The sequence below is a fragment of the Schistocerca cancellata genome, chromosome 4 (genome assembly GCF_023864275.1).
Source record: "Schistocerca cancellata isolate TAMUIC-IGC-003103 chromosome 4, iqSchCanc2.1, whole genome shotgun sequence".
Lineage (NCBI taxonomy): Eukaryota > Metazoa > Arthropoda > Insecta > Orthoptera > Acrididae > Schistocerca > Schistocerca cancellata.
Genome location: NC_064629.1, coordinates 737066188 through 737089025, shown reverse-complemented (window position 1 = coordinate 737089025; position 22838 = coordinate 737066188). Strand labels below are relative to the sequence as shown.

The following is a 22838-nucleotide window of genomic DNA, read 5'->3' as shown; positions in this document are numbered from 1 at the left end:
GCAGTTGAACAGAATGGACAGTGTCTTGAAAGGAGGGTATAAGATGAACATCAACAAAAGCGAAACGAGGATAATGGAATGTAGTCGAATTAAATCGGGTGATGCTGAGGGAATTGGATTAGGAAATGAGACACTTAAAGTAGTAAAGGAGTTTTGCTATTTGGGGAGCAAAAGAACTGGTGATGATCGAAGTAGAGAGGATATAAAATGTAGACTGGCAATGGCAAGGAAAGCGTTTCTGACGAAGAGAAATTTGTTAACATCGAGTATAGATTTAAGTGTCAGGAAGTCGTTCCTGAAAGTAGTTGTATGAAGTGTAGCCATGTATGGAAGTGAAACATGGACGATAAACAGTTTGGACAAGAAGAGAATAGAAGCTTTCGAAATGTGGTGCTACAGAAGAATGCTGAAGATTAGATGGGTAGATCACATAACTAATGAGGAGGTATTGAATAGAATTGGGGAGAAGAGGAGTTTGTGGCACAACTTGACAAGAAGAAGGGACCGGTTGGTAGGACATGTTCTGAGGCATCAAGGGATAACCAATTTAGCATTGGTGGACAGCGTGGAGGGAAAAATCGTAGAGGGAGATCAAGAGATGAATACACTAAGCAGATTCAGAAGGATGTAGGTTGCAGTAGGTACTGGGAGATGAAGAAGCTTGCACAGGATAGAGTAGCATGGAGAGCTGCATCAAACCAGTCTCAGGACTGAAGAGCACAACAACAACAACAACAACAACACATCGCAAGAAAAAGATTCTCAAACAACATGGTTTTTTTCCGGTCAATGATAGTAAACCTCCCCTTTAAAAAAGCACAAATATGTTCGCATGGGTAAATTTTCGGGAAAATTTTTAAAGGTAGTGAGGAAGGTAGAAAGAGGTAGCTGGTGCCCCACATTTCAGTCACAGTCTTTTAAATAAACAGGAACATATTCACATTTTTATGCTCCTATAGGAGCATTTTTCTGCTGGTTAAGAATTGCCAAATTACTTTAAGGGGGGTAGGACGTCAAACGGGCCGACTTGGAGCAGGAGAGGCATCTCAGGACATTTTAATTTCCAGTGTCTATACTTTTACAAATAAATTCATAAAACTTTGTCAGCATGACCAGGAAGGATTCAGAATTTACACACATAGCAGTGGAAGTTCTAAAACATAACGAAGTAATCTTTTTTTACATGTGAAATTTCATCCTTTTTTTCACTTACTAATGGCAGCATTTGTTGCTATAGGTACACTTTTCTTCATAAGTTAGAGAGATTCTTCGATGAATTTTGCACAGCATACATACCATACTCACAGGTGTATGAAACTCTAGGATTTATTTAATTTATGAGAAAACGAATGAACTGTTATATTTTAAACTTCATGTTTAGAAAAAAACACAAATTTTATAGATAATTACCTCAATTTTTACCACAGTTTTTAATAGATTTGGAAAATTCTAGAGTTTCATACACCTTTAAGTATGGTTTGTATGCTGTGCAAAATTCATCGAAGAATCTCTCTTACTTATGAAGAAATGTGTTCCTATATCAACAAATGCTGCCATTAGTAAGTGAAAAAAATGATGAAATTTCACACGTAAAAAAAAAAATTACTTCGTTATGTTTTAGAACTTCCACTGCTATGAGTGTAAATTCTGAATCCCTCCTGGTCATGCTGACAAAGCTTTATGAATTTATTTGTAAAAGTATAGACATTGGAAATTGAAATGTCCTGTGGTTCCTCTCCCGCTCCAAGTCGGCCCGTTTGACGTCCTACCCCCCTTAACTTGTTGTTGCAAGAGGATATTACTGTTCTTGCCGTTGGATCAGTGCATACTGGTGTAAGTTTCCTTGAAACAGCTATCGGTTGAAAATTAGGAGCTTTTTTCCACCAATGTTTTCAAATCTGGCTTGGCGAAGCCAAGTGGTCCCCACGGCAGTCTCTTGCAGTGCAGAGTGAAGAAATAACTGAGGGAGTCAGTGGGAATGGCAGAAGCCAGGGATGCCGTAGGTTAAGCACTAGCTGACGCGGCTTACCTGCAGCTGGGCGAGCCGTCGCAGTCGTCCTGGCGCTGCGGCTGCGCGGGGCTGGGGCTGGGGCTCGGGCTGGGGTACGGGTAGGCGTAGCGCGGCTGTGGGTAGTACGGCGGGCACGGCACGTACATGGCCGCCTGCAGCAGGCTCGCCGCCAGCGTGGGGTCCGTGTACACCGCGTACGGCCACGCCATCGCCATGCGCTGCCGCTTGTCCTTCATGCGCCGGTTCTGGAACCACACCTGCGCCGACACATCCACTTAGCACTCGCGCCAAAATAAATCACCAAAGTACGAGGTCTTTGGGAAAGATTACTCCCATTTCACAACATTACATCTTCTACAACTACCAGGCGTACCGGTATGAAATGAGCGTTAAGATACAAATGTGTCGATAGGGAACATTTGTTGTGAACGAGCCTTAATTTTTTTTGTTTGGTTGGTATGACATCTGTCAAAGATATTTAGTATACATCAACTCATGGAACAAACAACATCATATGTTTTCATCGCGTTAACAATGTCGAATTTTGTACCAGAAAGGGATGTTTTGCTGAAAGCATTAATTTTTTTGTTTTCATTTGAAAAAAAAAGTGCTGCAGAGTCGCATTGAATGCTTGTCGAGGCACATGGTGATCATGCTCTATCAGAAGCAACGTGCAAAAGATGGTTGCAACGGTTCAGAAATAATGATTTTGATGTAAGAAATGAAGAACGTGGAAGACCACCAAAAAAGTTCGAATACGCCGAATTGCACGCAATATTGGATGAAGATGATACTTTGAGTCAGAAGCAAATGGCAGCAACGCTAAATGTTGCACAACAAACAATTTCCGACCGTTTGAAAGCTATGGGAAAGATCCAAAAATGTGGAAAATGGGTACTACATGAACTGAATGAAAGACAGATGGAAAACCGAAAACCCATTTGTCAAGTTTTGCATGAAAGACATGAAAGAAAATCAATTTTGCATCGAATTGTTACTGGCGATGAAAAATGGATTTATTTTAAGACTCCTATACGGGAAAAATCATGGTTATTCCGGGACAACCATCAACATCGACTGCAAAACCAGATCGATTCGGCAAGAAGACAATGCTCTGTGTTTGGTGTTATCAGAAAGGTGTGGTGTGTCATGAGCTTCTAAAACCCGGTGAAACTGTGAATACTAATCGCTACAGACAACAAATGATCAATTTGAACTATGCATCGATCGAAAAAAGACCAGAATGGGCCAGAAGACATGGCAAAGTAATTTTTTTACACGACAATGCACCTGCACACAAAGCAAAACTGGTTCAGGATACAATAAAAACACTTGGCTGGGAGCTGCTACCTCACTCGCCGTATTTACCAGACTTAGCCCCTTCCGACTTTCATTTGTTTTCATCAATGGGACACGCATTGCCTGAGGAACACTTCGATTCCTACGAAGAAGTCGAAAATTGGGTGTCTGATTGGTTTGCTTCAACGAAGATTTCTATTGCCGTGATGTCCACAAATTGCCAGAAAGGTGGTCAAAATGTATAGAAAGCAATGGTCAGTACTTTGAATAAAATAATTTTACTTTTCTATTCAAAATTAGTGTTTCATTTTCACAAAAAAAGCTCATTTCATACCGGTACACCTGGTACATCTACGTCTAAATCTGTACTCCGCAAGCCACGTGGCGGTGTGAGACGGAGGGTACTTCGGGTATCACTATTTGATTCCCCAATCCCTGTTCCATTATCGCGTGGGCAGATTGATCGTCGGTAAATTTCCGAACTAGTAATAATTTCTTCAATTTTCTCATTGCGGTCATTTCGTGAGACGTGTTTGGGAAAGAATAACATACTGTCCGACTCTTCCTGGAACGTACTCCCTCGGAATCTGAATAGTAAAGCTCTCCGCGATGCATAACGCCTCTCTTATAGCGTCTCTCATGAATTTCGTTGAACATATCCGAAAAGAAACTCCCTGGCAGGATTAAAACTGTGTGCCGGACCGAGACTCGAACTCGGGACCTTTGCCTTTCGCGGGCAAGGTTCGCAAGAGAGCTTCTGTAAAGTTTGGAAGGTAGGAGACGAGGTACTGGCAGAAGTACAGCTGTGAGGAGGGGGCGTGAGTCGTGCTTCGGTAGCTCAGTTGGTAGAGCACTTGCCCGCGAGAGGCAAAGGTCCCGAGTTCGAGTCTCGGTCCGGCACACGGTTTTAATCTGCCAGGAATTTTCGTATCAGCACACTCCGCTGCAGAGTGAAAATCTCATTCTGGATATCTGTAAGGATTTCCCTCCAACTAAAGGATCCTGTAAAGAAGCGCACTGCTCTTCATTGCGTCTTGTATATCTTTTTTATTAATCCAACGTTCTTTATTAACCAAGACTGACACACTGGGTATATTTTAACTTGCGTATCGAAACTGGAAGTTCACGTTGGCGCCAGCTGTAGGCTAATGGTGCATGTGGTTGAAGTAGAGGGCTCAAAATGCCTCTGAGCACTATCGGACTTAACTTCTGAGGTCATCAGTCCCCTAGAACTTAGATCTACTTAAACCTAAGTAACCTAAGGACATCACACGCATCCATGCCCGAGGCAGGATTCGCCGGCCGGAGTGGCCGTGCGGTTCTAGGCGCTACAGTCTGGAACCGAGCGACTGCTACGGTCGCAGGTTCGAATCCTGCCTCGGGCATGGATGTGTGTGACGTACTTAGGTTAGTTAGGTTTAATTAGTTCTAAGTTCTAGGCGACTGATGACCTGAGATGTTAAGTGGCACAGTGCTCAGAGCCATTTTGAACTTAGCAGGATTCGAACCTGCAACCGTATCGGTAGTGCGGTTCCAGACTGTATCGCCGAGAACCGCTCGGCCACTCCGGCCGGCTGAAGTAGAGGTCTTCCTGCTGCAGCTAGCTCACTCGTTCATTAGCCAAAGTGTATCGAGTCGAGGTGGAGATAACACAACAACAAAAGTCATTTTCCGTTCTCAGTTTCAACAGGTGCAATTCTGTCTCAACCGTGGGGTGTGATTTTCTTGTGAATGAGCTATCTCCGCACTGGAGCGGCCGTAGATTAAATGTTCCAAATGGCTCTAAGCACTATGGGACTTAACATCTGAGGTCTTCAGTCTCCTAGGCTTAGGACTACTTAAACCTAACTAACCTAAGGACATCACACACATCCATGCCCGAGGCAGGATTCGAACCTGCGATCGTAGCAGCAGCGCGGTTCCGGACAGAAGCCACCGGCCGTAGAGGTAGTATGGATTTTGCGTAGTACCATTGACTTCCAAGGTCGTATGTTCTGACGGTTTGTTCGACTCTGTCTACGTGCCTTCCCTTGGAACAACTTAGGGTGAAGTGCAACGCCGCATAATGACAGCAGTGAATGCACAACTCCAGACACGCTGGGAAACGTATGGGACGTACTTGACTATCAACTGCATGTCTGTCGTGGGCTCGGAGAAGTGCGCTTTGAACTTTTTTGAAAGGTAAATGAAAACGTTGATCCTAAACGTACTTGTAAAAAGTAGGCCAAATCTGTATCGCATGAATGTGAAAGGTGCGCTTTTATAAAATCAGGTGGATCTTTCGAAAATACAGATTTGTAGTCCTATGCGTACGATAAAGTTTTCCCCAACTTAATATCTTCTTTCATGTAGAAGATACATTCTTGTGAAATGGAATTAATCATTGTGAAACACCCTGCTATATCCATTAAACTCACAACATCCTATCTGTAAACAACACATGCACCACAAAGATACAGGATATATATATATATATATATATATATATATATATATATATATATATATATATATATATATATATACTAACACTATAAGAAAGGAAAGAAAGGAATATTAGGGTGTAACGTACCGTCGACATCGAGGTCATCAGAGAAGGAGCACAAGTCGTGTTAAGGAAGGATGGGGAAAAAAATCAGTCGTACCTTTTCATATGAACCTTCCCTGCATCAGCCTTAAGCGATTTAGGGAAATCATGGAAAACCTAAAGCAGGACAGTCGGGCAGATATTTGAGTCTTCGTCCTCCCGGATGCGAGTCCACTGTGCTACCTCGCTCGAACAAACACTACGAAGAGAGCAGCGACACAGCTAATTTAGTTAGAAACATGACCAGCTGTCCATCGTTCGTACTTTACTAGCAATATTACAAGTTAATCTTATACACAACATATGCGATAATGATACTGATGACCGAACTCATAAAGCATAAGTTATTTTGAAGCCTTACTGAGCTGTGTGCGTCGAACTTCAAACTGTACTAGGCGTGTAACTGCTAGTGACGTGTGTAAGTTTATTTTATTCCCTCAAACGTCATGCGTGGATCAAATTTCGCCTTTTTAAAAAAAGTAACGAAAGTTCTGATAAAGTTATGGGACAAAATTTGTGATTTTTCGTAAAATTTTACTGGCTTTTCTAGAATGAGGGAATACATAAATGATTACCCCAACTGTGCTCTGATGTCTGCGTTAGGGACGTATTTTTATCAGCATCTTATATTATTCGGAAAGCTTTGTTTCAGAGAATACCTAAGGAAGTGAACATTCAGTATTCTTGAGAGATAACTGTTTCCTGCTCAATGAACTCTGGTGACTACACCAATCCACATTGTGGTTCCAAGTAAGATTTAAGTGGAAAAGGTTTCTCATTTAACTTTTCGTTCGTGGGTATGGTGTGTTATTTCTACATAAGAAAAAGTCTCTGGCACATTGAAGCTTGGAGGCGCTGCCAGCGACTATGCACCGTATAACAGAAAATACCTCGTACCAACATTAGCCATTTGTTGTCCTGCTAATTTTGTGATATGTATGAGAAATGTATCATATACCTCGAGAACAAGTCCTCTAAATTTATCCACCAAAGTTTCTTGAGTACCATAATTACACTTTTGTATGGACTACACCGACTTAGTACCATCCTAGGAGTGCACTTTTGGTTGTGAAACTGCATGAAAACGATGCCTGATAAGTATTTACGTATTGCAATGTTTGTTTCGTTTTGGAGGAGGAGGAGCAGGAGAAGGAGGAGATTAGTGTTTAACGTCCCGTCGACAACGAGGTCATTAGAGACGGAGCGCAAGCTCGGGTGAGGGAAGGATGGGGAAGGAAATCGGCCGTGCCCTTTCAAAGGAACCATCCCGGTATTTGCCTGAAGCGATTTAGGGAAATCACGGAAAACCTAAATCAGGATGGCCGGAGACGGGATTGAACCGTCGTCCTCCCGAATGCGAGTCCAATGTGCTAACCACTGCGCCACCTCGCTCGGTGTTTCGTTTTGAGTAAGTACAAGAAATAGGTGCACATAACTTATTTTTTTCTGGAAACATCAAAGGGCTGCTACGCTTAACGTACTCATTGGACATACAGATCCAAGTTGGAAATGACTACTGTCCCCATTCTGTGAAAATGTTTCGAATTTAGGTTAGAACATTGGCGCCCTTGTCGACCAAATTCTGAAAATTAAATTTGCTGGCTGAACACCAAGCACAGCCAACTCGGAGGCACTTTGCGACATAACGGCAAAGCGTAGTCTGCTAAAGTAAAGTTCCAAGTTCGAATGGCGAGCGGCAAACATTTGATGTGACAGGAGCATTCATCAACGCGTACTGCGCTGGAGGATGAACCTTTCATTCGTCGTTATGTACAATCTTTCCATTCATAAACTTGGCTCTGTGAAGATGAGTTCAATAATAGCCCAAGGCACGTGCTTGTTAATAGTTTCAGCTGTTTACATTATTTAATGGCACTAAAACGTGGAAAATCGAAAGAAATCTCAGAACTACAACGAAAACTAGCAGAGAGGAGATGGGAGATACAGCAACGTCAAGACTCGCTGATCAAATATGAAATTGCCAGATTTATCAGCAATTGTAGATTACACATTAGAAAGACAACAGCTTGACTCAAAAATATAATCTAAATGTTTAGAATTAAAATGTAATATTCAAGAAGCAAACTACCTCAACTATACTCGAAAGAAGAGTCTGAAAGTAAATTAGGTGTATTGGGAAAATAGAGTAATTATTTAATAATCGAACATTTTAAGTGTATTAGTAGCAATAGTAGTAGTAGTAGTAGTAGTAGTAGTAGTAATTTTATTCATTTGTATATCAGGTTTACAAGGATATTGGGAATGTCTTGGTATTTCAATTCAAGAACAATAAAAATAACATAATTCTTATATATAGGCATTTATATACATACAGATCTAATTTGACAAGAATGGAATCGGAAGTTTGCCGTAGCCTTATAGCAGGAATCATCCCGGTATTTGTGTGATGCAATTTAGAGAAACCACATAAAACGTAAATCACATTTTCTGGGTAAAAGCTAAAGTCCCAAATTTCCCGAACACAGCTCTAATATGTTTCAAACCGTCCTGCGTCACTCGGTTTGTCCCTAGTGTACAATACTGTTTTACAAAGAAGTTATTTAATAATGCAAAAGGGTAGTGTAACACTGCATATTCATTTCTGATTCCCTGTCACTGTACACTCTATACACACATTGCTTCATAATGTTACACTGCACTATCGGCTGATTTCAGGACTCTAGCGACGATCTCTGGTTTCCATTTTGAGTAACGAAACTTCTCATTTGCTAGTCTGAAAAACTGAGTCAGCATCTCTCTATAACAGCTGAGATGTATAGCCCAGAAAGAGGATAAAGTGTTGGTATTACATATTGCATAGCTATGGAAGTACGTTTTTCCATATAAGAAAAATAGGAAGGAATAAACATGCTGTGAAACTGTCATGTGAAATGACAGATGTTTTATTAACGCTGTTACTACTTATATGTCTTAAATTTTTTACCAAGCTCCTACTCTGTGTTGTGTAAGCAATCTTTCAATGTATAGACTGTACTGTTTAACAGGTTGTTTTTAATTGTCGTTTTAAATAAGTTTGTTTCAGTAATGTCTTTAATCTCCTTGGACAATTTATCGTACAGTTTTATTAAAGTTCACTCTAGTTCTTGTTACACGGCCATGGACAGAGCGGTTTTTGCAATAATTATCAATGTTTTTTTTATGTGTGCAAGTGGTTGGTAAATGTACTCGCACAGTGTAGTTAAAATCCCCAGCGTTTTGAACAGATCTTTACAATGGACTCCATTACCGCTTTTGGTTATTATTCTGATCGTCCTTTTCTGTAATTTGAAAACGGTGTTTACATTTTATGCATTTGTTCCCAAAAGGTGTCAAAGTCTGTAAATCGTGTACAGGTTTTGTATGGCATCTTACAACAATATTGATGGTTTGAGTTAGGTTGTTTAGAGGAACTCATGCGATAATGGTACAGACAAACAAGTTTACTGCAAAGGAAGTAGCACATTTACAGACGTGGATTCACAACCGACTGAACTGACCGGTTTCAATGACAATCATATTCTCTTCTCAGTACTTACTACACAAAACTTATATATAACAAGAAAATTTTAAAAATTAAATCATACAATTCTCAAATTAGTTGTCGGCTGCTGAATACATAGGCAACACGTAACGCTGTTTTTTTCTGATATCTATTTCGATCAGAATCACACCTAGATTCGTATGCTCTTTTTTAGGAACACGCCGAATTTCTGATGATATTTCTTGCATAACGGAAGTAACTAACTGATAAATGTCTTACTGAATTAGTGATTAATAAAGCACATGCTAGATATTTTTCCCATAACAAGAACGTATTTAATAGGCTTACATTCCAATCTACAGACCTGAAGACACGTATCTATAACTGTAAAGGATGCAAATGGAAGTCGAAGGTATCGTGGAATACACAGATCCTCTTAATGAGGCTATCCGGCAGAACGTTTATTCAAATCCTCATCCAGATGGAGGCTCTCCTCGGTTTTCCTAAATCGCTTAGCCCGAATTCCAGGATCGTTCCTTTAAAAACATACGTCTAATTTCCTTCTCCATTCTCCCCCTAATCCGAATCTGCCCTTAGTCTCTAATAACATCTTCCTTGACGGGACGCTACACCCTAGTTTTCTTTCCTTTTCTTAAAGAGATGTTTAAAAGCTTCTGGATTTATGAGTTGAAAGAAACAGACAAGTGTCTGTAATGCAATATAGCTTTCCTTCTAACAACAGAAAACCCGAGCTCGTAATATTTCCAGATGGGCTACAGGAAAGGAACAAACATTAAAATCATTCACTAGCATGTACTTGAGAATTAGTTAATAACAGAGATTTACTGATTTACTGATATCTAGTGGCGCAGTTACAAAAACAGAATAACGTTGACTACTTTCATAATGAATTAAAGAGAGATTGCCTTTTTTCTAGTAATCAATTATGGTTCTGCTTTAATACCCAAATACGTTTCACCACAGTTATGACATCCTCAATGGGTCTTCCCTTTTCTTGTTCCTGAAATATATACACAGAGATTTATTCATGTATTTCTGTATACATACATAATTTGTGTAGGGTACATACGTATTTCAGGAACAATAAAAGGAGATAAAATCCTCTGAGGATGCCACAGTTGTGGTGAATCATCTTTGGGTATTAAAGCAAAACAATAATTGTGACTGGCAAATAGGTGGACCCTCTTCAATTCATTATTATTTTTGTGCAAGCATGGGAACAGGTTAAAATTCCAATATGGTAGTTGACTACTTTCGTTATCCGTCTGCAAGAGTTAACGGAATGGAATGATTTACACAATATCTACGCCATTTATTGGTAATCACGAACCTTGTAAACGCTTTGTAATACAAGCTTCTGCTATTCTGCTCTGTTTACCATGAAAATAATTTCCAAGTGTTTGCAGATAATTTTACTTTTGCGATCTTAATTTTCACAGCAATGAGAACATAAATACTTATACTGGAAAAAGTGTTGGAAATATCTGCTGGAACTGATAGATGACTTAAAGCTAAAATTAGGGCAGATGCTTCACTGCTGTTGTTAGGAGTGTTATAATGCGAGATACGTAACCTGTCAGAGCTTACGGTGCAAGTTTCGTCACTGAGTCGGGATCGTGAAGTAGCATTCAATTAATACCCACACTTATCACAGGAGGGTCTGAATGGCTTCTTGCTCAAGCGTTTTACTTCTTGTTGTAACCTGTTACCATAAAACAATTATCACTTTTCTCGGCTGCCGCATACACGGCGTAAAACACCGACAACAGCTGTCTAAAAGGTTGTCTTCTACGGCCAATAAAAGCTACTTTTTCGGATAACATTTTATAATGTAATGGCAGAGCGGCAATCTCGTGTTGTGTGTGTGTGTGTGTGTGTGTGTGTGTGTGTGCGTGGGCGCGTACGTTTGTGTGAGCGATTGTCCAGTTATTGTGTAATGATGGCAGTAGGGGCAGCAGGCACACCGAAACTTTTATCACGGCGATGCTAATTGTGCCAGCTGAGTTCGCGGGTTGTAAAATCCTTTAAGAGCCATCAAACAAAAATAACAACATTAACACACACACACACCCACACACACACACACACACACACACACACACACAGACGGAGAGAGAGGGAGAGAGAGGGAGAGAGAGAGATACTGGAAGAGAACAGGGCGGCATCCCTTTGAACCTTTCGGAAGCTCGGTCCGTGCGGTTTTATTTCACCTTTCGCCCCCTGCCTTTCTTCTACACACAAGTGGTGCGTCCCAGGCTACCGTTATACACTTCACTTCACTCCACCACCGTGAAAGTTGACTAGTTTAGAAAGAACATTTACCGTCCAAGGGGAGCTTTATTTCGACTCTCCTTCCTCTTACTTTAGTTCCTATCAGAAGTTACCAGCAGTAATTAATTTTGCTTCGATGAAACACCACCCGAACAGGAAATTCATGCAGTACTCGTTTACAGAACTTCGTGAGTCTTCCGGTTGGAAATCCTTCAAGAGACAACTAAAACTGTTCTTTGTATTGAAAAATGTGAGGTCTATCATGGTAGGGCGCGAATTCGGATGACGTTCACTTTCATAATTTGTATAAAACCTCAAAAATAAATTATTGTAATACCTACAACGTATCTCAGAATTCATCTGCGGCAGGAACTCATTGATATCTTCTACCTAAAAACTTTAGACAACCAGCTTCTGTAGAAAAAAATCCAATTTTTGTGTCTGTTGTGTGGTCAAATGGAAACTCTACGAATCACATTCAGGATATTGAACGACAGCTTCATTATTCATTGCGAGAATAGAGGACAAAATAGTTAACCATCGTTCGGCTAGGCCTTGCTCACTACTTGGTCTCTCACTTGTGACCGTTTCGGCATTGTCCAGCCTAAGCATAAATGTTCTCTATTATTATCAAATAACACTCTAAATAGCATTACTGTACCATTTAGTACACAAAAAGTCTTCATTCTAGAAGTTTTTTTTAGCAAAGAAAACATTAGGTCAACGGTTCTAGCGCTGAAGTAAACCACCGGATTGTATAGTAAATACACTGATGAGTGGAGCAAAGACGGATAAATGCAGTAGATTTTATGAAATTACACGATTTCCATGAAATACAAGAACCAGGCTGTGCTGAGTTATTAATGTGGCATTTGATCCTAACTAAAAATCATGTGCGGAATATTCATCACGTGACACAGGTGACTGCAGTTTTAGTCTTTAGTTTCTGTCGTGAAGTTGCTTTACCCAACAACACTGTTACTATTACAAGATAATTCCCTTAAAATAAGACCTTCCGATATCACGGCTTTCTTACTGAAACATCATGTATTAGGCCATTAAATTACGTGTACATGGTGACGATTATTGAACTATGTGAAAAAAACGTAAATGAGATGCAAACTATGGCGTGCACGTCACTACAGATATTCGTATTTAGGTTAGGACATGTTTAATATGCCTGTCATCATTGGCGATGATGTGTCGCAGAGGAGTAGCGAAGTTCTGCATGACCCGCTGAAGTGTTGGAACATCGATGCTGTCGATGCCCTCCTGAATGGCTGTTTTCAGCTCAGAAATGGTTTTGGGGTTATTGCTGTACACTTTGTTTTTAATATATCCCCACATAAGAGTCGCGTATGTTCAGATCCGGAGAATATGGCGGCCAATCAAGGACCATGCCAATGGCCTCTGGGTACCCAAGAGCCAGAATGCGAGCCCCAAACTGCTCCTGCAGAACATCAAACACTCTCCTGCTTCAATGGCGTCGAGCTCCATCTTCCATGAACCATATACACTACTGGCCACAACAACCACCTCTGGCCGTAATAATGGCCTTGATACGCCTGGGCATTGAGTCAAACAGAGCTTGGATGGCGTGTACAGGTACAGATGCCCATGCAGCTTCAACACGATACCACAGTTCATCAAGAGTAGTGACTGGCGTTTTGTGACGAGCCAGTTGCTCGGCCACCATTGACCAGACGTTTTCAATTGGTGAGAGATCTGGAGAATGTGCTGGCCAGGGCAGCAGTCGAACATTTTCTGTATCCAAAAAAGGCCCGTACAGGACCTGCAACATGCGGTCGTGCTGTTTCGCAGGGATCGAATGAGTGGTAGAGCCACAGGTCGTAACACATCTGAAATGTAACGTCCACTGTTCAAAGTGCCGTCAATGCGAACAAGAGGTGACCGAGACGAGTAACCAATGGCACCTCAAACCGTCACGCCAGGTGATACGCCAGTATGGCGAAGACGAATACACGCTTCCAATGTGCGCTCACCGCGATGTCGCCGAACACGAATGCGACCATCATGATGCTGTAAACAGAACCTAGATTCATCCGAAAAAATGACGTTTTGTCATGCTTGCACCCAGGTTCGTCGTTGAGTACACCATCGCAGGCGCTCCTGTCTTTGATGCAGCGTCAAGGGTAATCGCAGCGATGGTCTCCGAGCTGATAGTCCATGCTGCTGCAAATGTCGTCAAACTGTTCGTGCAGATGGTTGTTGTCTTTCGAACGTCCCCATCTGTTGACCCAGGGATCGAGACGTGGCTGTACGATCCGTTGCAGCCGTGCGGATAAAATGCCTGTTATCTCGACTGCTAGTGATACGAGGCCGTTGGGATGCAGCACGGGGTTCCGTATTACCCTGCTGAACCCACCGTTTCCATATTCTGCTAACAGTCATTGGATATCGACCAACACGAGCAGCAATGTCGCGATTCGATAAATCGCAATCGCGATAGGCTACAATCCGACCTTTATCAAAGTCGGAAACGTGATGGTTCGCATTTCTCCTCTTTACACGAGGCATCACACTTTCCTCATGTCAGCACGTTGTAGGTTGCGCCACCGGCGCCAACCTTGTGTGAATGCTCTGAAAAGCTAATCATTTGCATATCACAGCATCTTCTTCCTGTCGGTTAAATTTCACCTCTGTAGCACGTCATTTTCGTGTTGTAGCAATTTTAATGACCAGTAGTGTATTGTCGAAATTAGGGTCACATTGGATAATGGGGATGAAATCATGTTCCAAAACCTTCACGTACCGTTCGGTAGCCATTAAAGCGTTTAGTAGATCTGAGAAAAATCGAGAAACGTCCAGTGAAATCTTTGATAAAATCAGTGCATACTTATTACTTTCGATATCATCACTGTAAATAAGCAGGACGAGAATTCACCCTGGATTTCCTGATCGGATGTACTCCGTCGTGGGAGGTGCTCGAACGAATGTTCCTACTACGTCCTGCCGTTGTTCCTACTATTACACAAAAATTAGTGTCATCAGTGTTCAGGTTTTTGTCGACGGAAAAATCCTTATAAAAGGAACAATACATCATGTAGAGGAGATTTGGGGAATGTGATTGACAGTGTGTCGTTGAAGCAAGCATTCTGGCCATCGCGTGATTAGTAAAATCACGGCAGTGTTATTCCAGGGCGGCCGGATAGCACCTGAACACAGCTCAGAGCATGCGCTTGATAGAAATAAAAGTGCAGGGAAGGTAAATTACCTTGATAGTGGACTCCGGTAAGTTGAGCTGTGAGGCGAGCTCGCAGCGGCGCGGCCTGGACACGTAGTTCTCCTTGTAGAACTCCTTCTCGAGCCGCGCCAGCTGCTCGCGGGTGAAGGCGGTGCGGTAGCGCCGGATGCTCTGGTCGTTCCCGCTGCTCGTCGCCGTGCTGCCCGTCGACATAGCCGGAGTCTCTGCGATCAGAAGACTTGTGTTCGCTGCTGTCCCCACAACTACTACTTCAATTGTCCTATCATAGTGCCACTGAACGCTCATTAATACTTCTTCCAATGAAGCGTAGGAAACATTTGTAGTATACAACCCTCACAGTTCAGTGAGAAAGCCTCTGAAAGGGTCGGAGAAGAGCTAGTGGTAAATTGATGTTCTGAACTAGTCCGTGAAGCGTGCGAATGGTGCAGCTGGCAGTGTACCGACAGTGACAGGTGGGGATCTGGGTTTGAATGCAGGTCATCCGCACAGTTTTAATTTTACGCTCCCAGTCAACGGAACAAACGCTGAGTTCATTCTGTTCACAGTAAAATAATTGATCGCCAACAAACATACATTAATCAACCTCACCATGTGAGACACTACATTACTGATTGAGATTACTGCATGTTTTGTTTTAACTGAACGGTTCCCGTGAGATCACCGAAGTTGCGCTGTCGGGCGTGGTCGGCACTTGGATGGGTGACTATCCAGGCCGCCATGCGCTGTTGCCATTTTTCGGGGTGCACTCAGCCTCGTGATATTAATTGAGGAGCTACTCGACCGATTAGTAGCGGCTTCGGTCAAGAATACCATCGTAACGACCGGGAGAGCGATGTGCTGACCCCATGCCCCTTCTATCCGCATCCTCCTCTGAGGATGACACGGCGGTCGGGTGGTCACGATGGGCCACTTGTGGCCTTTAGACGGAGTGAAGTGGTTGTTTTAACTGACTCGACTGAAGCGCACGAAGCTTCTGCAGAAATAGGTTAACCACAGTATGGTTACAGGTCAGCTTTTATTAAATCATCGCCGTCGTTGTGGTACCGCTCAAGGAAAGTCAATGCACTGTCTAAACGTTTGGTTTTGTGCACATCCGTCAACATTTTCGGTACTCAACGTGAGCACAATTTTCGGTAATTCAAGTTGTCGGTCACAATGCCATACAAAACACTGCGAGAAACATTTGGAAAGTCATCCCGCAAGGAGGAAATCGTAAAGCATCTGTTTCCTCTCACCTTATTGTCCACTTCCTGCACCAAACTTTCATTAACGACCGAAGGACGCCCACTCCGTTGTTAACCATGCACATTTGTGGGGCCATTTTTAAATGCTCTCACCCACTTTCGTACCATTCCATCACTCATAATGTTTTCTTCGTAAACTGCACAGACCTCACGATGAATATCGATCGCTTTTAGGCCTTTAGCACTAAGAGATCTTATAACAGCCCGTACTTCACAGTCGGCGGAACTCACGATTATCGGAGGCATCTTAAACACTCAGTACACAATGGCATCAGTGCGTAGATTAAGGTACAGGTTTTCATGTAAAAATAAAATTATTGAGATATCTTAGCACGTATTTTTTTAATTTCAGAACGGTACTTACTTAAAAAACAAGCCTCGTAGGTTTGCGGAACGTGTTAAGAGTGCGCTGTACGAGACGTGATCCAAAATAAATGAGAATTATACGGTTACGCATTTTGTACTTCACAGAACATTTACAAAATTGCAGCACGTTTATAACAGTGTCCAGTGAGCATTTGTTCCAGCGCCTAACCCAGCTGTGTAGTGCCTCAAGAGATTTTTTTCATCTTTTTATGTTCCGAAAATGCTTCTCCTTTCCGCGTGACTGTTACGGTCGCAGGTTCGAATCCTGCCTCGGGCATGGATGTGTGTGCTGTCCTTAGGTTAGTTAGGTTTAAGTAGTTCTAAGTTCTAGGGGACTGATGACCACAGATGTTAAGTCCCATAGTGCTCAGAGCCATTTGAACCATTTGCTTCTCCTTTAAGATTCTTTTTATTGATAGGAGACGAGAAAAAGTTACGGAATCGACGAGTAGGGGAGGTGCGAAAGTGTTATTTTGTTTTTCGCCAAAAATTACACAACACTGTCGCGTTGAAAGATACAATACCTTACCATCGCAATAAAAGCCATAGTCCCACCAGTGCCTCAGGTAGTCATTATAGTGCCAGAATGTACTGTTGCTGGTTCCTTGGGGAACAAATTCATACTCGCATATCTGAAAATAAAGCAATTTTGCTTTCACGTTGATTCTCACCAGTTTTAGTTTATTCGGCCGCAGTGATGAACAGGTCTTCCACGCTCTCAATTGTTGCTTGGCTTCTAGTAGCATATCCATAACATCAAGACTCGTCGTTTGCAATAATTATTGACGTCCTTTCATGTTTGCAATTTTAAAATCGCCGAACTTTCACAACAGTGTTTAAAAAATTAAGGACTCCAACATAACCGGAGGTTCTGCACCGATAATGGTTGGTCATTTTATAGCAGGGCACCTACCGGGAGAACCAGCCACTACCGCCACTCCGCCTGCAGATAACGAATACTGCCGCTCTTTTCCCTACCAAATATCCATGTTTTCGCATTATAATTTCAATGAAAAACAGGCTTGAAATACTCAGAATCTCACAACAGGTGACCCAATGAGACTGAGTAGATCATGGGGAGTTAACACTATTTTTGTATCCGATATAATGTACTGTGAGAATAGCGTGGTTTTCAGTTTAATAAAAGAATAAATATCGAGTTACCGGCTTCTAGAAGCGTTCAAAATACGCTGTTGACTGTTACTGACTGATTCGTGTCTTCTAAAACCCTTTTTTCAACTAAGACTTCCATTGTGGTCCATATAATTTTTAAGAAACAAAGTTAACGTTCATCGACAAGTCGATATGGAGGTAATTCTGGACGAAACGGTAACTTGGATGGCTAAGTATTGGGAAGAAACCGTCGATGATCGTAGCAGAGGAACAATTGTGGCATGGGATCGTTGTATTACGGAGCCAGCCGGAAACATAAATAAATATGGTAAGAGAGTACACTGGTGCGCAAAACTTAAGGACGAAAATAACTTTCTCATGTTGTGTCACTGCTAAGTAACATATCTTCATTAAGGTTGCACCATGCATAGAAAACTGCTACAGTACAGATCAGAAGGTAACTGGAGGACGTACGAAATGGGATGAACAGAAAAGACACTTTTATTCAAAGACAGTAATTACACTGAAGTCTTCGCGATTTATTATGGTCCCCTGGACATTACAGAAGGTGGATTGTGGTTCTTAATAGTGTGTGTGTGTGACCACGGACGACAATACATGCTCTGCACCTTGCTCCCATTTTGGCCACAAAGTCGGTAAGGAATTCTTGTGGTAGGGCGTTCCACTCCTCTGGACGTACCCTCATATGACGAGAGGTGGCCAGCACCCAGGAATATTCTCGAACATGACCGTTTATGGTGAGGGAAGGCGTAATGTTGCGTGGGCGTGCTGACCTCCAGATCTCTGGTCACGGTACACTCACGGTTCAACGTTATTGTGACACTGTATTTCTTCCCCATGTGCTTCTTTCCCCGGGAGCATTCAACCCTGATTTAATTTTTATGGGTGACAATGCGGACCGCATCGAACTTCGCACGTGGAGGAGCTCTTGGATCGAGAGAATATTCGGCGAACACACTGGCCTGTCCGTTCCCACTACTTAAGTCCGACGAGCACGTGGTGGGATGCGTTGGGGAGAAGTACGAGGGGCGTTTGAAAAGTCCGTGCAAAGTCCGAGAGATGGCACCACCCGCGCGTATCGAAGTCATATTTAGTTAGTAGCATCTTTGGAAAGAATGCACACCAAATTTCAGTCATACTGGTCTATTTCTTTGTGTTTGGCATTCGTGTGAATCAAGGAAGTAGAGTGATTGTCAAAAAATGGACGAAAAAGAATTTCGTGTGGTGATTAAACATTACTTTATGAAGGGCAAAACGCCTTAGGAGACTAAAGATAAGCTTGATAAACATTACGGTGACTTTGCACCTTCGATTATCACGGTTTATAAGTGGTTTCAAAATTTTCAGAGTGGCCATATGGGCACAAGTGATGCTGAACGTTCTGGACGCCCTGTGGAGGTTACGACTCCAGAAATCATTGATAAAGTCCATGATATGGTGATGGATGACAGAAGAGTTAAGGTGCGTGAGATTGTTAGTGCTGTGGGGATCTCGAATGAACGGATACATAATATTTTGCATAAACATTTGGACATGAGATAGCTATCCGGAAGATGGGTTCCGCGATTGCTCACGCTTGACCAAAAACGGAATTGTGTGAAGTGTTGCAAGGATGGTTTGCAGCTGTTCAGGAAGAATCTGCAGGACTTCAAGCGTCGTTTCGTCACTGTGGATGAAACATGGATGCATTACTATACTCCTGAGACCAAACAACAATCTAAATAATGGGTTACCAACGGAGAATATGCACCAAAAAAGCGAAGACCATTCCTTCGGCCGGAAAGGTTATGGCGACTGTCTCTTGGGATTTGCAAGGGATAATCCTCATCGACTATTTAGACAAGGGTAAAACTATTTCAGGTAAATAATATTCATTGTTATTGGACCGTTTGAAAACCGAGCTACAAGAAAAATGCCGGTGATTGGACCGCGAAAAAGTCCTTTTCCATCACGACAATGCACCAGCACACACCTCAGCAGTTGTGGTCGCAAAATTAATGGAAATATGATTCCAACTCGTTTCACACCCCCCCCCCCTATTCTCCATTCATGGCTCCCTCGTACTACTGTTTGTTCCCCAATTTGAAGAAATGGCTGGCAGGGCAAAGATTTCATTCAAACGAGGAGGTGATTGCAGCAACTAATAGCTATTTTGCAGACTTGGACAATTCCTATTATTCGGAAGGGATCAACAAATTAGAATAGCGAAGGACGAAGTGATTAAGTCTAAAAGGAAACTATGTCGAAAAATAAAAAAAAGGTTTACCCCAAACACGTAAGTAATTTTTATTTTTGCACGGACTTTTACAAACGCCCCTCGTACTGTGCGGCAGAGAACGCCTTACCAACATTGTGGCCAGCAACGGAGCACGTTGCAGAGCTGGCAGTGCCGTCTGTGGCGATCACACACATGTCCCGCCTTTTATTAATGTCCACTGGATCATCATGAATCGTGGTGACTTCAGTGTGATTACTGTCCTTCAATAAAAGTATCATTTCTGGTCGTCTCACTGCGTACTTTTTTCAGTTACCTTGTGTACCACAGTGCAGCATTTTTTTCTACACATAGTCTCAGTTTAATCGAGCTATTCTACTTGGTAGTAACATGTCAAGCGGAAGTTACTTTGTAAACCAGCGTAGTTTCAGCACGGTACCTCCCCAACAGGCAGACTGGAGGAAAAATTAAGAGTTCATTACCTGGACATCGTAGAAATTATTACAGACGGAGCATTATTTCAGTTGGAGAATGACAGGAAAAGAAACGACCTTTTTCTTCTTAAGGGATTATTTCAGTATCCATCACCGAGCGAGGTGGGGCAGCGGTTAGCACACTCGACTCACATTCGGGAGGACGACGGTTCAATCCCGCGTCCGGCCATCCTGATTTAGGATTTCCGTGATTTCCCTAAATCGCTCCAGGCACATGCCGCGATGGTTCCTTTGAAAGGGCACGGCCGACTTACTTCCCTAATCCGATGAGACCGATGACCTCGCTGTCTGGTCTCCTCCACCACAACAGCCCAGCCAGTCAGTATTCATCCTAAGGTTCAAATGGCTCTGAACACTATGGGACTTAACATCTAAGGTCACCAGTTCCCTAGAACTTAGAACTACTTAAACCTAACTAACCTAAGGACATCACACACATCCATGCCCGAGGCAGGATTCGAACCTGCGACCGTAGCGGTCGCGCGGTTCCAGACTGAAGCGCCTAGAACCGCTCGGCCACCCCGGCCGGCTCATCCTAAGGGATACAGGAATACTACAGGCAATCTAAATGAAGGTAAGCTGCTGTTGCATAACGGCGTAATCGACTCGTATTCAGGAAACGGTGGTTAAACTGCCCGTCTGCTCATCCACAATTACTTTTTTCGTGATACACCTAAATGACTAAAGCTAATACTCTGGGACGGTTCCTCTGAGATGTCAGAAGTGATTTCCTTCCCCAGAGAGGGCTTGAAGTCCGTTTATAATGAGCTCGTAGTCAACACGACGTTAAACCCCAAGCTTGCATCCTTTTCCTTTCGAATTCAAGTTACTACTCATTGCTTCAGCACAGTCAGTTTTATACTTACCGATCAGTTTAGCCTCCAAATACATTGTCCAGTCACACTAATGTGACCGCCTGTCAAAAGCCTTAATAATTAAATTTCTGCAGGTAGAGAGTCAATGAGGTTCTGGCAAATGCCGGCAGGTATGTGGACCCAGTCCGACTCCAGTACCATAGCCAGCTGCGCCAGGTTTCTCGGTTCAAAATGGTTCAAATGACTCTTAGCACTATGGGACTTAACATCTGAGATCATCAGGTTTCTCGGCTGAGGATCCAAGGTTCGAACGGCCCGATCGATATGGTCCCACAGACACTTGATTGGGTTTAAATACGGGGAGTTTGGTAGCCACGGGAGCACAGTACAGTCATCCTAGCGCTATGCGAAGCACGCACGTACACTGCGTATTGTGTGACACGTTGTACTGTCCTGCTGGTTGATGCCATCGTGCCGATGAGAAACAAACAACACGTAGTGGTGGACACGGTCCCCAAGGATAGATGCATATTTGTGTTGATCCACTGCGACTTCCAGAATGACGAGATCACCAAGGGACTGTCACGAAAACATTCCCCAGACAATAATTAACCGTCATTCGCCGTAGACACTGTCGACGATTGTCGACGTTTCACGCCGTACATGCCAACGGCCATCTGTCCCATGGAGCATAAAACGTGATTCATCTGAAAAGGCCGTCTGTCGCCACTCAGTGGACGTCCAGCTGCGGTATTGGCGTGCAAATTCCAGCCATCGTCGGCGATGGACGACAGCGTGGGTGTATGAACCAGGCGACTGCTTCGTAGGCACATACGTAGCAACGTTCGCTGAACGGTCGTTGAGGAAACACTGTTGGCCACTCCTTGGTTCATCTGGGCCGTCATTCGCTCAGCAGTTGCACATCTATTCGCCAGTACAAATCTCCACAGCAGTCGTTCACCCCTGTCATCTATAGCCCGTAGTACACCACAGTTGCCTCGTCGCCAGTTTTGGAAAGCACCATTTTGCCAAGCACATTGTACTTTAAACACGGCTGCACGCTAACAGTTTACTAACGTAGTCGTTTCGCCGGCCGCGGTGGTCTCGCGGTTAAGGCTCTCAGTCCGGAACCGCGCGACTGCTACGGTCGCAGGTTCGAATCCTGCCTCGGGCATGGATGTGTGTGATGTCCTTAGGTTAGTTAGGTTTAAGTAGTTCTAGGTTCTACGGGACTGATGACCACAGATGTTAAGTCCCATAGTGCTCAGAGCCATTTGAACCATTTGCTTCTCCTTTAAGATTCTTTTTATTGATAGGAGACGAGAAAAAGTTACGGAATCGACGAGTAGGGGAGGTGCGAAAGTGTTATTTTGTTTTTCGCCAAAAATTACACAACACTGTCGCGTTGAAAGATACAATACCTTACCATCGCAATAAAAGCCATAGTCCCACCAGTGCCTCAGGTAGTCATTATAGTGCCAGAATGTATTGTTGCTGGTTCCTTGGGGAACAAATTCATACTCGCATATCTGAAAATAAAGCAATTTTGCTTTCACGTTGATTCTCACCAGTTTTAGTTTATTCGGCCGCAGTGATGAACAGGTCTTCCACGCTCTCAATTGTTGCTTGGCTTCTAGTAGCATATCCATAACATCAAGACTCGTCGTTTGCAAT

The 22838-nt window shown here is 42.9% G+C and overlaps 1 protein-coding gene across 1 annotated transcript in view; it reads right to left on the bottom strand.

The window, feature by feature from the left end:
- The window catches only part of LOC126184413 (segmentation protein even-skipped-like), a 78907-nt gene that overhangs the window by 5372 nt on the left and 50697 nt on the right, over window positions 1-22838 (bottom strand). Inside the window, exons 2-3 of the mRNA XM_049926797.1 lie at window positions 14906-15099; window positions 2030-2268 (exon numbers count right to left, since the gene is read on the bottom strand). Coding sequence (XP_049782754.1) covers window positions 2030-2268; window positions 14906-15099 — 433 coding nt within the window. The remainder of the gene's footprint in view (window positions 1-2029; window positions 2269-14905; window positions 15100-22838) is intronic.